Source organism: Talpa occidentalis, unplaced genomic scaffold (assembly GCF_014898055.3).
Source record: "Talpa occidentalis isolate TD23 unplaced genomic scaffold, MPIMG_talOcc4v2.1 talOcc4.6, whole genome shotgun sequence".
In the NCBI taxonomy this organism is placed as follows: domain Eukaryota; kingdom Metazoa; phylum Chordata; class Mammalia; order Eulipotyphla; family Talpidae; genus Talpa; species Talpa occidentalis.
Window position 1 is genome coordinate 55430985 of NW_023604972.1, and position 15808 is coordinate 55446792.

Consider the following 15808-nt stretch of genomic DNA (forward strand, 5'->3'; position numbering starts at 1 on the left):
CAGGCAAGACAGGAAAGGTCTGATGCGCGATGTGGGTATCTCGCTAGCCAGCTGGGATCGAACCCATACTGCAGAGGCTGCAGGCAGCTTCATAGTGCTGCGCTCAACTGCCTGCACCACCAGGGGAGGCCTGGAACTTAAGTATATTAAGTGAAAAAGACAGAAAGACAAGCACCATACTATTTCACTTACATGGAGAATCTAAGAAACAAAATAAAATTCATACAGAAAATAGTTTGGTGGTTACCAGAGAGGAAGGAGGTGAAGGAGTAGGTAAAATGGGTGACAGGTATCAGGAGGTACAAATTTCCAGTTATATTTTGAGAAACCTCCATATTGTTTCCCATAGGGAGTGGACCAGTCTGCATTCCCACCCACAGAGTATGAGGGTTCCTTTACCTCCACATTCTTGCTAACACTTGTTTCTGGTCTTTTTGATATGGCCCATTCTCATCAGTGTGATGTGGTATCTCATTGTGGTTTTGATTTGTGTTTCCCTGATCAGTGATGATGAGCAGTTTTTCATGTGCCTATTGGTCATCTACTAATTGGTCTATTTTTTAGAGAAGTGTCTATTCTTTTAATTAGGTTACTTGTTTTCTTGTTGCCGAGTTGTATGGATTCTTCGTAGATTTTGCATATTAGCTCCTTGTCTGATATATGATATGCAAATATTTTCTCCCATTCAGTACAACAGTGTGGAGGTTTCTTAAAATATTAAACACAGTTTTACTGTAGGCTCCAGTAATTTTACTCCTAGGTATTTACCCCAAAGAATATGAAACACTAATTTGAAGATACCCATGTACTCTGTACATTGTAGCACGATTTACTGTTGCCAAGGCATGGAAACAACCTAAGTGCTCAGCAACAAGTGATGGATAAAGATGTTGTATAAACACAATGGATTACTACTCAGCTATAGGAGAGATGAAATTTTGCTTGTGACTACATGAGTAGAATTGGTGGGGATTATACTAAGCAAAATAAATCAGAAGGAGAAAGACAAACAATAGATGATTTTACTCATATGTGGAACATAAAGGAACAGACAAAATTAAACCAAAACAAACCCTTGAAATCTGTCTGTAGGATTAAGGCTACCAGAGATGGAGGGGTGGGAGGGGACTCAGTGGCCTGTGGTGGAGGTTACTGGTGCTTCGGTGGTGGGTGTGGTGTGATCACAAACATTGGAAGCAGTGTGAACTTGTACCCTCAAGCATACAGTGTTGTAAACCAATGTTACTACCTCACTAAAGTAATTTTTTTAAGAGACAACTTCCCCAAATTTCCAGTTATAAAATGAATACGTCATGGGGGTGTCGTATACAGCCTGTTGTCCAGAGGCAATAATTATATTACAAATTTGAAAAATTGCAAAGGTTAGACTGGAAATAGACTTACTGTGATGATCATTTCACATTATATACAAGGGTCAAGTCTATGTTGTACATCTGAAACTGTCAATTATATTTCAATTCTCTTATTATAGTTCACAAACAACAACAAAACCCAGGATTCGAAAGGCGTTTTCTTTTAAGAATGAGTACATTTATACTAACACGGTAGTTGTCCGCACACAAAAATGATTGTACTTCTCCTGCAAGCCACAGGGTGTCACACCTGCCCCTCTGTCCCTGGGAGGGCAAGCGCAGCTTCTCCTGGGAGTAGCTGGTAATGGTAATGCCAATCCCTTTCTCTGCAGTGTTCCTGACCGGCAGTGATCGGATCCCCATCTACGGCATGGCGAGCCTGCAGATTGTCATCCAGTCCACGGCCAGTGGAGAGGAGTACTTACCCGTGGCCCACACTTGTTATAACCTTCTTGACCTCCCCAAGTACAGCAGCAAAGAAATCCTGAGCGCACGGCTCACCCAGGCACTTGACAACTACGAGGGGTTTAGTTTGGCCTGAGGCTCTCCAACTTGCCCCAGATGTCCCTCCCTTCCTCAATGTCCACATTGAGGACTATACAGAAAATCATGGGGAGTGAGTTCTATTTTTTTATTGCATAAGTGGGGTGGCACTTTTGAATCCTGAGCCTGGTTGTTGTGTTTCTGGGCTTGTAAACGGTAAGCTACATTTTTGAAAAATCAGGGCCTGGGAGTGGGGTGAAAAATTGGCTCTTTATAGGAGGTATTTTTGTTTTTAAACCAAATTTCCCAGTGTTCCCTGCAATTGTGAATATGTTGCACTCTGCTGGGTAAAATGGCAGTGGATTTTTAAATTTCATTTCCCAAATGTCTCTCTCAGCCCAGATCTTTCCTCACAGTGCTTCATGGTCCTTCTCTGAGTTGTCATTCCTCATTCTCATCTCACCTGTCATTTCTTCCCTGCACATGCAGAATGTCTCCATTCTCTGTAGCCTGGAAAATGCTCCTGGCTTGTGGCAGCCCTACCATAAGGCCTCAGGAGGAAAGGACTACTTCAGAAATTTCCAGTTCCAACAAATTGAATCTGGGTCCATTACTTCTGTTGAACTCTTAAGAATTTACTGGAGCCTTTAGGAACACATCTTGCCTTTTTTAAAGAAAAAAAAAAAAAAAAAGGTCTTAGGGAATAGCAATCTTTCCACGCTCTGCCTGTTTCCTGGGCCTTCTTAAGATGTGCCGAGCAGCTTAGCATTGCACCTGAGCCTGATTTTGTTGCGTTGCTCAGCCATGTCCCTCTGACTACAAGGTGAGGTGATAAGCTCTGCCCTTTCTCTTATCTAGCTTTTGGAGCAATTTTCATTAATATTTTGAAGAGTATTTTCTCTAAGAAAAGCAGAAATAATACATTTATGTCCCTTTCTCTATCTCTTTCTGTCGCTCTTCTCTCTCCCTTCCCCTATTTTACTTTTTTTCTCTTCTTCATCCCATTCTGTTACCTGCTACCTTCTTCTTCTCTCCTAGTGAATGCATGCAGTCTGTTCTTTTTTATTTCTATTTAAACTGTAAAATTTCTACTTGGTTTTTTTCTTCTTCTTCCCTAATTGCTAAAACTTAAGGACATTATTATGGAACTTTTGTTTATTGCATTTGAAATGTTTGTTTACAATGCAGTTTCAGGGGGGATTGTGTTTAAAGCAAATATATGTATCTCAAAAATGATATGCTTAACCTTCTTCATCATGGGATAAGAAAATTCTACATGATCAAAGAATCCATGTCAGTCTAATTTTAAATTCCTAGTCACTAGAGAAAAGACTTATTTATATAAAATGAAGTATTTATGAAATGTGATACAGCATTAAATCTCAATGAAGGATTGTAGATTTTTGCTTTTTGTTTTTAAAACTTATTCCAATTGCTAAATTGGTAGTTTTTCAGTCTTTATAAAACAAGATTAAAAATGATATACAGTTATATGAAATGTTTATTTTCTATGTGTGTGCCTATAGTTCAATATCATGCAATAAATTTGGTGTTTTAACTTAAAACTATTGTACTTGCAGAAAAGATAGCTTGCTTGCAGTAGAAGTATTAGGTCACCCACCCAAATAATGTAATAGAAAGTCAAATTTGGTACCTGCTATAAAAAAGTAGAAGCAAATGCTGGGGAAACGGAAAGTAAAACGGGCAGGAGCAGGTGGGGTAGTTGGGGACAGGTGGTGGGAAGCAAGTGGCATTATGATGAGTGGAATTTTTAAAGGTTCATGGAGTGGATGGCTTTAGCAAAGGCTGGAATGTGGGGACATATTTAAGGAAGGGCCAAAACAATTTGAAGAAAATCAGAGGAAATGGAGCCTGATGATAAATAAGTCTGGGGAGAAAGAAGTTTGAGGGGTTGAGGATTCAGATAAGCACTGAAACTGTAATTGGTTGTCAAATTGGATTGTTAAAATATTCAGAAACTTAGGGTGGGTAGGAGTAGGAGACAGTGATAGAGGATTTGGACCTGGTTTTAGGTGGGAAAATATGGATGAGGGTAAATTTGGAAGAACTGGATTGGAAAGGACTGAGCACGGCGCAGAGCTGAGAGCGGTGGGCAGTGGAAGTAGAAGTCTGCTTGCAACAGTATTGGTAGAAGCGGGCTGATGGGGCCCACAGGGACGGTGATTTAAAGGTATTAATCTAGTGATTGATACCCATTAGCCCATATTATGCACCAAATGTATAGGAAGTGCAGCAAAAAGAAACTTTTAATATATATTAAGAACTATAATATACTGTCTTATCAGACTTCATAGTTTAAAAGTGGTAAACTATCTATTGGTGATAAAGAGAACAGTAGTTTTCCATTGACAACTTCCATTCAAACATTTACTAACATAGGTGCTAATTTGAGGAACAAAAAACTGCCACATATAATTTTGAACAGAAATAGCCAACTTATTTTACATTTCTGGGCCTCAGAACCCTCATTTATGAAATACGGGGATTGGACCAGATATTTTCTCCCATCCAAGTACTAACCAGGCCCGATCCTGCTTAGCTTCCGAGATCAGATGAGATCAGGCGTGTTCTGAGTGGTATGGCCGTAGACTGGACCATATAATTTCTAAGACCCCTTTGAGCTCTCAGATGCTAAATTTCCATCACTGAAGTAGAGTGTCTGCACAGTGATACCCAATAAATATTTCTAAATATTTATTGCACACATAAAATTCTTTGCTGCTTCTAAATTACTGTTTGTTTTTCTGAGAGATTTTCCTTTTTTCTCTTCTTCACTGGTTGCTTTAGATGGATTCAGGATGGACATTTTTGGATTTAACTATTTATGTTTATAGCTACCATCTCTCCCCTGCAAACCTTTGGAAGTTTCTTTACCATTTCAGGCATCTACCAATTTAATGAAATTATTTGGCTACTATTGGTGGTGGTGGGGGGCAATTCAATGAAAGATTAACTAGCTTATCTAGCTAATTCTGATGCCTACATCCATTCCTGTGAAAACCTTTTGAGGACTTGAATGATTCTCTTCTAATAACCCTATAAGGCAGGGTTTGACACAATATAGTCCATAATGGGACTTACATTTTTAAAAGATTTGAAAGCAAATAAAGGAAGGCTATGCGATAGGGATGGTAGCCTACAAAGCCTAACTTGTGAACATCTGACCCTTTACAGAAAAAGGTTTGCCAACCCCTATGAGACTGGACTAACAGGAATCACAGCAGAGAAGATAACCTTACTGGAGTCCTAGGAGGACGTTGGGGTGTAGTTGACATTGTACCAGTAAGAGCAAGTATTTGAGGTTTTCTGCCGAAGGAGTAAGAGAATCAACCTTTGTCTAAGATGAACCCACAGACATGGCTTCTAATGTTGACTGTAAGAACTATGTGTTGTTCGTGTGCTGCGCCAGCGCCTACGCAAGCGTTTGCTTTGCACCACCCAGTTTAATTGCCGCCACTGCCCTCCTGGCTCAACTGATTACTAGCTGTGTGGCCTTGGGCAGGCTTCTTAACCTCTTTCCAGCTTGTTTCTCTCCTCGAAAGAAAATATTTCTTTCATCCCCATTTGCTTTTTTTTTTTTTTTTTTTTTTTTTTATAATTTTTTTTTTTTTTAAAGAGGCATGTTTTTATTTATTTATTTGTTTGTTTGTTTGTTTGTTTGTTTGTTTGTTTTTATACATGCACTGGGTACAGTCAGAAGCGCGGGAGGGTGAGAGAATTCACCAGAGCCAGAGTGGGGAGCAGAGCAGGCAGAAGGACCGAAGTACACTGCTGAGGGGAGCAGCGGGCGGCAGGAGAGGTCTGCGCGCCATGTGGGACCCTCCTCCAGTGGCCGGGGAGCAGCCGGGGATCGAACCGGCGCCGCGGAGGCTGCGGGCAGCTTCGCAACCCAGCGCTCAACCGCTGCGCCACTGGGGAGGCCCCCCATTTGCTTTTAATGGAAATAGAAATCATGCTACTTCATGAAGTCATGAGAATTAAATGAATTCATGAAAAGCACAAGAACAGTGTTTAGTACATACACAACCAGCTTTCAGTAACAGTACCATTATCATCAGCTTTTCACATGAAGAAATCAATGTTCAGAGAAAATACCTTGCTCTCTGTCATGAAGTGTTGGGACTTGGGCTTGACCATTATGTCCAGCTGCCTGAGACCGGCAGCAAATGGCATTGGAGATGGAGAATAGAGGTGAAGCCACTTGGTGGCCAAAGAAAAAGGGACATGGAGGATGTGGCACATAACTTTATCACTCGTCTGCAAAGACACTGTTGTGAGTTTTATTTGACTGCCAACCTGCCATTCCGTAAGGCAGCTGTAAAATTGTGGGACCAAAGTGCCAATCCCGTGTGCAGTTCTCATGGCATCTGCAGGGTCCCAGGTGGAACTGGGTGTCACTGACTAGGGGAGGGAGTCTCCGTTGGCCACTAGAGGTCAGAGGCCAAGGGTGTTTCTTGTTTTGTGTCATATGCTCCCTCTTTATCCTGCCCCAGATGCCCGTGGTGCCCCTTCGTGACACTGGGAGAGGGCTGGACTTCACACCCTTTAGGGCATCACTCTAGAAGTTTTCCACAAGACTTTTAAAATGAACTTTTATTTTTCAATATTTTAGATTTATAGAAAAGTAGCCAAGAGCATACAGCAAGTCCTTATATACTCATTCAATTTCCCCTAATGTTAACATATTATCAAGGTATATTATTAAAAGGAACCAACAGTGGGATGCCACTGTTCACAAAACTCCAGGTTTTATGTTTTACCACTGAAGTTTGTTTTCTAAGGTTCCAATCCAGGACCCCCGCCCCATTGCATATAGAACAATAGATTTTTAGTAAGTACTGGGTCCTTGGCTTTGTTCTGCTAGAACTTGGGGGTGCATATTCTATGCCCTCCCCCAGTAGTCCTACTTTACAGTCTCAGGGCGGAGAGTAAGTGAAGGCTCTCTTACTCTCTTACTCCTGGTGACCTGAAGGAAGGTCACCAGGGCACTCCAGGGACCTGCAGACTGTCACGCAGATGTCACAAACATCTTTCTCACAGGTGGACTCCTGCTTCAGCAAGTGGTTCTGTTTAAGAAGTAGGAACCAGTGGACGTTAAGGCCTCAGTGGCTGTCAAAGGCAGAATTCCCCAAGGGGAAAGCATAGGAGGAAAGAGAAGGCTTATATTTATATAAATTTGGGGCTCTCTGGGTTAAAGAAAGTTAAACTTGACTGCAATACTTAGATAGCTTTGTGACACTAAAGGGATGAGAGTATACAGCATTTCACAAGTGGAGTTCTCCACTGAATCCCCTACCTTTTGACTGTGTGCATATGGGGGTAGGGAGATCTTACTTAGTATTTCTTAATTCCCAGAACCATAGTTGAAGTTAATGGTCAAATAGTAGCTTCTGGGCTGGTTAGGTGCTGGCAGAGGGCACAGGAGTGCCACACATCCTAGCCCTGCACATCTTTTCCATTTGATTGTTCCTAAGTTAGGAGACAAGATGATGTCACCAAAATGACAGTGTAGGAGACCCCAGCCTCCACCTGCCTACAAAGGTCAATAATTAAATTGCTACCCATGAACAAAATAACCCTAGTAGAATGCCAGAGACCACTTAAGAAATTCAGCAATGTGGAATGCAGAGAAACAAAACAGACCAAACCAATTATGACTGTAAAATTGAGGCCACCAGAAGGGGAAGGGGTGGGTTGAGAGCAGGGTGTGGAGGAGGCCCAAAGGCCTTTGTGGTGTGTGGTGTATGGTAACAGACATCTGAAGAGGTATGAGTCTAGACCACTGAATCATACAGTGTTGTAAACCAATTTTGCTTCAATTGGAAAAAAATCAGTCACACTGTGGAACAAAAAACTTGACAATAACAGCACACACATAAAGGGAAGAAGACACAGCTTCATTTTGCCTGCATCATCCCACCCCCCAAACCAGTACCCAGTACTGCACAGTGCCAGGAGCAAACTGCCCGGCAAGGTAGAGATCACCTCACAGGAAGGAATAGAGGGAGTGACCAGTTTCTACAGCCTTTTGGGGCTCTGCTCAAAGGTTCCATTTTGGTTTCACCCCACCTAAATCCTTGCAAACCCGAGACATAGAAATGGCTCAAAACAAGGAAGAAAAGCAAGACCCTCCAGTAGCAGGCATGGATGCAATCATGGTTCCTTGTAACCTGCTCTTCAGAGCAGCTTTTACCACTGAAAAAACTGACAGCACAATTGTGTTCATTCCCTACAGATCTCACCATTTGTGTTTGCTAACATCAGCACCTGAGCCCCTACCTGCTCTCTTCTCACTTCCCCCCTCCAACTTCTGCAGGAGCTGGGAGCTACACTGGTAGCTAGCCCAGGGCTCTGTGGCCATGTGAGTACAAGGTGTCAGCATACATCTCCATGGCTGATTACTATCATCTGTGTGTGCTTGGACTAGTCACCACAACTATGCATTTACACACTTGCAGCCTGATACCTGTCACCAGCTCCTGTTGTGCTTTAACACGCAGGGGAGGCTATGCAGCCACTGGAGTGCATGACAGTACACAGAGCCACTGCAGCAGCTTGGAGGACCAGAGCAGGCCCTGCCTTCTGCTGCTGATCTGCATCACTGTGCTTGCCTTCAGCTAGGTTCCTCCTGCAGTGTATTTAAATGCCCTTGGCCTGATTCCTGTCACTGGCCTCCACTGTGGTATATCTGTGGCAAGACCCAGCAGCCAGGTTAGGAGATACTGATAACCAGGTTCCCTCCCCTACAGCTGCCACAGTACCCTCAATTGATACTGGTCCTCACCATTCCATGTGTCTATAACTGGCTCCAAAATAGGCACCTACAACTGGCCCCCACAGCTGAGTATGTGCACACTACTGACTCCAGCCACAACCACTGTCTGTCCTGGTTGGGTTGCTAGTTGCTAGACCTGGAGGTGCCACAGAGGACTCCAAAACTTTCACTTTCTTTTTAAAAAATATTTATTTATTTATTTATGCAAGCACTGGGTACAGTCAGAAGCACAGGAGGGTGAGAGAATTCACCAGAGCCAGAGCGAGAAACAGAATAGGCAGACTGAAGAAATACACTGCTGAGGGGAGCAGTGGGTGCGGCAAGAGAGGTCTGTCGTGCCATGTGGGACCCTCGCCGGCAGCCAGGGGTTGAACCGGCGCTGCAGAGGCTGCGGGCAGCTTCGCTCAACAACTGAGCCACCAGGGGAGGCCCGCATTTCACTTTCTATGGATCCTCTAGAGCCCTTGTCAAGGATCATACACTTGTTGATTCTACATTCCCCAGCAACCTGACTAGAGACATCATGTTCTCCTGAGCCCATTGCCACTACATGCCCTCACATATGTTGATCTGCACCACTAATCCTGTGGTTAAAGCGTGTAGCATGCACCTACATGCAGGTGAAAGTCTTTACTTATCAAAGTCAGTCCATTAAGTGTGGAAGAGATAGCTCTTTCTTCAAATGGACAATTACGCAAGGGAAACATGCTTCTTCCAAAGGAACACAGTATACTTCTAGTAACTGGTTCCAATTAAATGGAGATCCAGGAATCGCTTGACAAAGAATTTATTCAATTATTTATTTATTTTTTCACATAGTGAAATTAGTTTAATTACCACTTCCATTTATATTTATAATATCATTATAATGATATAAAGATGGTAAAATTATTTAAGAAAATAAATTTCCTATTTTGTGATTTTATTCTTATTTACAGAAATCATTTAATGTTTATTCTGAAACAATTTCATATTCATATTATATCCATTTTATATAACATATAGTATGATCCATATTATTTAACTTTTTTATTTAAATTTTATTTTTATATTCCTCATACAATTACAACCCCCTTATTTTGACTCAAACCCCTCCTTTCCCCGCACCCCACTCCCCATAGAGTGTCTCTGGTTCATAGTAGTTTGTTGATTTTGATATTTTCTTTCTTATAGTTATTCTTTTTCCTGGTCACTTATTTAAGTTTTCTAGATTCCTGCTATGAGTGAGACCATCCGGTATTTTTCTTTTTCTTTCTGGCTTATTTTGCTGAGCATGATCCCTTCCAGCGCCATCCATGTTGCTGCAAATTGCATGTGTTTATCTTTTTTTGAATGCTGAGTAATATTCCATGGTGTATATGTACCACATCTTCTTGATCCAGTCATCTATTTCTGGGCATTTGGTTTGTTTCCAAAGCTTAGCTATTGTAAACAGTGCTGCTATAAACATGGGGGTGCAGGTGCTCTTTGGAATTGATGTTTCTGTGTCCTTTGGGTAAATCCCTAGGAGTGGAATTGCTGGATCATATGGAAGCTCTATGTTTAGTAGGTCCAGAAATCTCCACACAGCTCTCCATAGTGGTTGGACCAGTTTGCACTCCCACCAGCAGTGCAGGAGAGTTCCTTTTTCTCCACAACCTCGCCAACATTTGTTGTTGCTAGTTTTTTAAATATGTGCCATTCTCACTGGTGTAAGATGGTATCTCATGGTAGTTTTGATTTGCATTTCCCTGATTACAAGTGATGTTGAACATTTTTTCATATGCCTGTTGGCCATTTGCATTTCTTCTTCAGAGAAGTTTCTTTTTAGTTCTTCTGCCCATTTTTTGACTGGATTATTTTCTTTGTTTTTGTTGAGTCTCATCAGCTCTTGGTAGATTTTTGTGATAAGTCCTTTATCATTAGTGTTGTGTGCAAAAATGTCCTCCCAGTCGGTGGGGTTTCTCTTTGTTTTGGTTATTGTCTCTTTTGCTGTGCAGAAGCTCTCTAATTTGGTGTAGTCCCAGCTGTTTATCTTTGCCTTCACTATCACTGCTTTGGGTGATGTGTCTGTAAAGATGTCTTTGATGTGCATATCATGTAGTGTTTCGCCTATATTTCCTTCTATGTATTTTATGATTTCAGGTCTTAGTTCTTTAATCCATTTTGAGTTGGTTTTTTTTTGACAAAGAATTTAAAATAACTGTTCTCCAAATAGAGCATTATGAGAACCCATACAATTTAATGATATCTGGAAAATAATACAAGAATAAAGTGAGATGTACAACAATGAGATAGAAAACATAAAAAAAATAGTGTTGGAGCTGAAGAATACTATGACTGAAGAATTCAATAGACAGAAGAATCAGTGAGTTCCAAGATACATCAATTGAATTTATCCAGTCAGAGGGAAAAAAAAAATGAAAAGGAATGAAGACCACTTACATGATTTATGGGAAACCATTAAAAGAAACAATGTACACATTATTGGAGTCACAGGAGAAGAGAGGGGAAAAGGGATAGAAAATTTGTTTAAGGAAATAATTGCTGAAAACTTCTCAAAGCTGAAGATATTTGAGCAACCAAATTCATGAAACTAACAGGTCATTCCAAAATTTCATTTGAAAACAGACTTCTCCAGGACAAAAAATAAAACTTTTAAAAAACAAAGAATTTTAAAAGTAGCAAAAGAGGGAAAAAAATCTTTTCAACAAAGGAACATTTATAGGTTCTCAGTGAATTTCATGACAAGCTAAGAGTGAATGGATGCAGGCCTCCACGGTGGCACAGCACATTGAACGCAGCGCTATGAAGCTGTCCACAGCCTCTGCAGCACGGGTTCGATTCCTGGCTGGCCAGGGAGATTCCCACATGGCATTGCAGACCTCTCCTGTTGTCCCGCTTCTCCCCTCAGCAGTGTATTTCGGTTGTCTGCCTGTTTTGTTCCCTGCTCTGTCTCTGGTGAATCCTCTCACCCTCCTGCGCCTCTGGCCTATACCCCAGTTCCTGTATAAAAATAAATAAATCTTTAAAAAAAAAAAAAAAAGAGTGAATGGATATTATATTCCAAAATAGTAAAAGAACAACCTGCCAATCAGCCAACCAGAAACATTATTCCCAGCAAAGTTGTCCTTTAGAAATAAAGATGAAATGAAGACTTCCTGACAAACAAAAGCTGAGGAAGTTCATCACTACTAGACTTGCTTTACAAGAAATTCTGAATGGATTTTGTCAAGCTGAAATGAAAGGACACTAATTAGCACATGAAAATATATAATACATTGATAAAGGTAAGTTTAGTCAAATTCAAAATCTCTAATGCTGCAATATAGTGATGTTAAACACTAGTAACACTAGTATAGAGGTTAAAGGGCAAAAGTATCAAAAATACTTCAGCCACAATAATTTGTGAATGGATATACACAATATATAAAAAGATGTAAAACATAAAAAAGTGGCTGTATTTGTTAGTATAATGGTGAGTATCCCTATCAAAAACATAAAAGGGGGAAGTAAAAGGATAAAACTTTTTATGAGTTATCAGTGTAAAATAAACTATTATATTTATGTTTTATATAAGCTTCATGGTAACCACAAGACAAACACCTATACTAGATTTACAAAAATACAGAAATTAATAAAATCATACTATTTTGAGAGATCAATTCATAAAGGAAAACAGCATGATGAAAAAAGAATAAAGGAACTAAAATTCAGAAAATAATTAGATGTCATTACTATGTCCTTACCTATCAATAATTAATTTATTCCAAATGGATTGAATTCTCAAATAAAAGACACAGAATGACTAGCTGGACATATAAAAATACTCATTTAGATGTTGCCTAAAAGAGGTCCACTTCAGATGTAAAAAAACACATGGGCTCAAATTGAAGGGATAGAAGATATTAATGCAAGTGAAAATGGAAAGAGATCAGGAATAGCTATATTTCTGTCAGACAAAATGGGCTTTAGGTCTAAACAGTAAAAAGAGAATGAGAAGGTCACCATTTGATGAAAAAAGTGTCAATTCATCAAGAAGATACAACAATTGCAACACTTAACATCTGAGCACCCAAATATAAGAAGAAAATACTAACAGTTCTGAAGGGGAAAACAGACAAAATACAATAATAGTAGGGGATTTCAATATCCTACTTTCAACAAGGAATATAACATCCAGGCACAAAATCAAAAAGGAAATATTGGAAATATTTTAGATCAAATGGATTAAACAGATATGAACATCCCATTCTCTAGCAATATAATACGTATTTGTCTTAAATGTGCATAGAACATTCTATAACATAGATGCTATAACAGGTCAAAAACAAGTTTTAGCAAAATTAAGAAGACTGAAATCACACTAAGTATGTTTCCCAATCACAATGGCATGAAACTAGAAATCAATAATAGGAAAATTCACAAATATGTGGAAATTCACACAGTTTTGAACAAAAGCTGGGTCAAAGAAGAAATCAAAATTCTTGAACAAATGAAAAATGGCCTCCATTGGTGCTGTCCAATGTGCAGGTCTCTATTTGCTTAAGATTTTGAAATGACTAGAGCTGCTCATTTCCACAAATACCCAGGGTGCAGTCTGCACCCTTTACTTACAGTAAGGCCCAGCCCTACAGCTGCTAAACCTTGAGGGTTTCACTTTATCTTGATAAAGGAGGATGGAGGAAGGAAGGAAATGTGGGAGAGATGGAAGGAGAGAGGAAAGGAACAAGCCCTCGTGTCTTCAGAAAAAGTGACCTCTCTCTTGTGAGTCAGGCTACAGGCATTCTCCAGTTGGAAGTGGCATAGAAACTACTGCTGTCCCTTTCCAACCTAGCGTTTTGATAAAGAGGGGTTAGATAACCTTAAACAGAAGAGTTCTGTGAAAGGTGTGGTAAATATTGTTATTTCACTACAATATAATTCCTCTGCTTTGGGATGCTAACCCAGAGTGGCTGAAGTGCAGGTGGGGAGGCCCCTGGCCCACACTGAATCTGAGCGGGTTTCCATCTAAGAGGCCTCTGCAGAGAGAAAGCAGGGTCTGCAGAGAATAGGTGCTGGGTGGGGGGGTCCTCCCCAGTGTGGGCAGGATCTTTGGGTCTATATAAACAACAGCCTCTCCAGTGGATACACTAATCCAGGCTTTGACCTTGTTTTCCTTCCAAAAGTTAGGGACTGTATGTTCTTATGTGGCTCATATTGTACTGAGAAAATGAGTTCAGATGTTAGCTTTCTGTTTTCTTTTCTCCTAAGAGTGACTGGACACCTGACAGGGAGCACAATCACATGGTCTTCACGTCTTTTAGAAGCTGAATTTCCCGGGCTTACTCCCAGGAGAATTGGTTATAAATCTGGTAACTATTGATTCAACGCTCATTGATGTTGAACTTCCTGAGAAATTTAAATATTAAAACACACCATCACGACTCGGACTAAGACAAAAGCTAACCAGATTAGTCTTTCACGGTCACCTTTTCTTTAGGATTAGGAATGAAAAAAAGCCAAAGAACAGACTCAGAAATAACCTCATTCCCCAATGTGTCATGAGAGGCCAGAGCGCTCAGGGGCAAAGGTCAACAGCAAACGCCAACTAGTTGCTGGCTCATGTTCCCATAGGCCTGCCAATGCCAGAGGCAATGTTGTTCTCAAGCAGTTCTGACCTTTCGTGCCGGCTCATTCTCAGGAGTTCTGCTGCTTGTGAGGCTTGCTCAAGGGCGCTCAAGTTCAAGTCTTCCGCGTGTTTGGAGAGGATACTGAGCATTTCTGAACTTTTGAGATATGGGGTTAGGGCCTCATGCAATGAGACTTTAAAATCATCTTAGCCACGGGTTGTTCTGTTGCAGGCCTGGGCAGCCGCACCTTCCATTTGCCGCCTGGGGTTGATGTGCGTGGGCTGTGAACCCGAGTCCTCTCCTACCTGCCCTCCCCCCCACCGTGAAATTTCGTATGCTAATTAGGAGCTTGCCAAAATCACAGCAGCTTTCCTCCCTGGGGTAAATTTAGTTTTTAGTTGTTTAAAAACACACCCTGAAATTTCGGAACATCGAGTGACCTAGAAATCAGCTCAAAGGTCACTCACTCTGTTCCCCACTTCACAGAACACAGGCTTTTCCGTGTTGGTTTCCGCTGCCACCTCAGACTTTGCTTTTGTCTGAGAAGATCTGGAGCTTCCAAAGTGTTTTGGGGAGAAGCAGACCTACAGAAGTTTGCCCTATTCTGTGAGGACAGGAAATCAGCAAGTGTAGATCTTTCTGACAAAAATGGTCAGTTTTTGATGCAATTTGCTCGAATATTGATACTCATAATCTTCCCCTAGGAGAGAATCGGTCAGTGTTTCCATTAAATCTTGCTTACCCTGACGGCACTGATTGTGCCTAAGGAGCTGCAGGTGGTTCTGCCTCTGACACAAAAAGAAATCAGAAGATGAGGGGTGATGGCAGGGGTGCACAAAATTCCTGTTTTGCAGCCATTTACAATGTCTTGTTGGATGAAGAACCTTTGTCTCAATGCTGTTAACACCAACCCACCACCATCATTTATGCAGACATATTGTCTGCTCACTTTATGTTCATCCCAGTATATTCTCATAATGACTCCAAAAGGTATAGATTATGATGATTCCCATTTGTCAGATAAAGAATCAGAGACTTTGGGAGGGAATGTAGTGAAACCGATCATTGAGCTTTAAGCCGTTTGTCTGCAGGCTGGGCCCTAAGCATAAGCAGTAATTGGCCTCCATTGGTGCTGTCCAATGTGCAGGTCTCTATTAGCTTAATATTTTGAAATGACTGGAGCTGCTCATTTCCACAAATACCCAGAGTGCAGTCTGCACCCTTTACTCACAGTAAGGCCCAGCCCCAGGGCTGCTGTACCTTGAGAGTCCTGCACACTCACATGCAGTTCCAGTTTGAGAAGCGCTGCTCTCTGGTATGAGAGAGAACACCCTTTTCTCTCCTTTCCCCCGCCCGCAATCACAGCCAGTAATCCTAAATTCTTCAACAGAAACAGTTACAGAGAAATCAAAATGTCTCAAAATACCTTACTAAAAAGTACTGGAAGCTGTAGGAACAGAAGCATGGGAAAGATTTCTTAGCATCCTTGAACTGCTTTTAAGCAATTAAACAAAAATTTAAATTTTTTTAAAAGACTTTCAGCATTCACAGTAACATAGAAGTTA

The 15808-nt window shown here is 41.0% G+C and overlaps 1 protein-coding gene across 4 annotated transcripts in view; it reads left to right on the plus strand.

The window, feature by feature from the left end:
• The window catches only part of HERC3 (HECT and RLD domain containing E3 ubiquitin protein ligase 3), a 111819-nt gene extending 108432 nt beyond the window's left edge, over positions 1–3387 (plus strand). For all 4 annotated transcript variants that reach the window (XM_054688510.1, XM_054688511.1, XM_037530726.2 and 1 more), the window contains one exon: positions 1706–3387. In XM_054688510.1, coding sequence (XP_054544485.1) covers positions 1706–1914 — 209 coding nt within the window. In that variant the 3' untranslated portion in view covers positions 1915–3387. The remainder of the gene's footprint in view (positions 1–1705) is intronic.
• The last annotated feature ends 12421 nt before the right edge of the window (positions 3388–15808 follow it).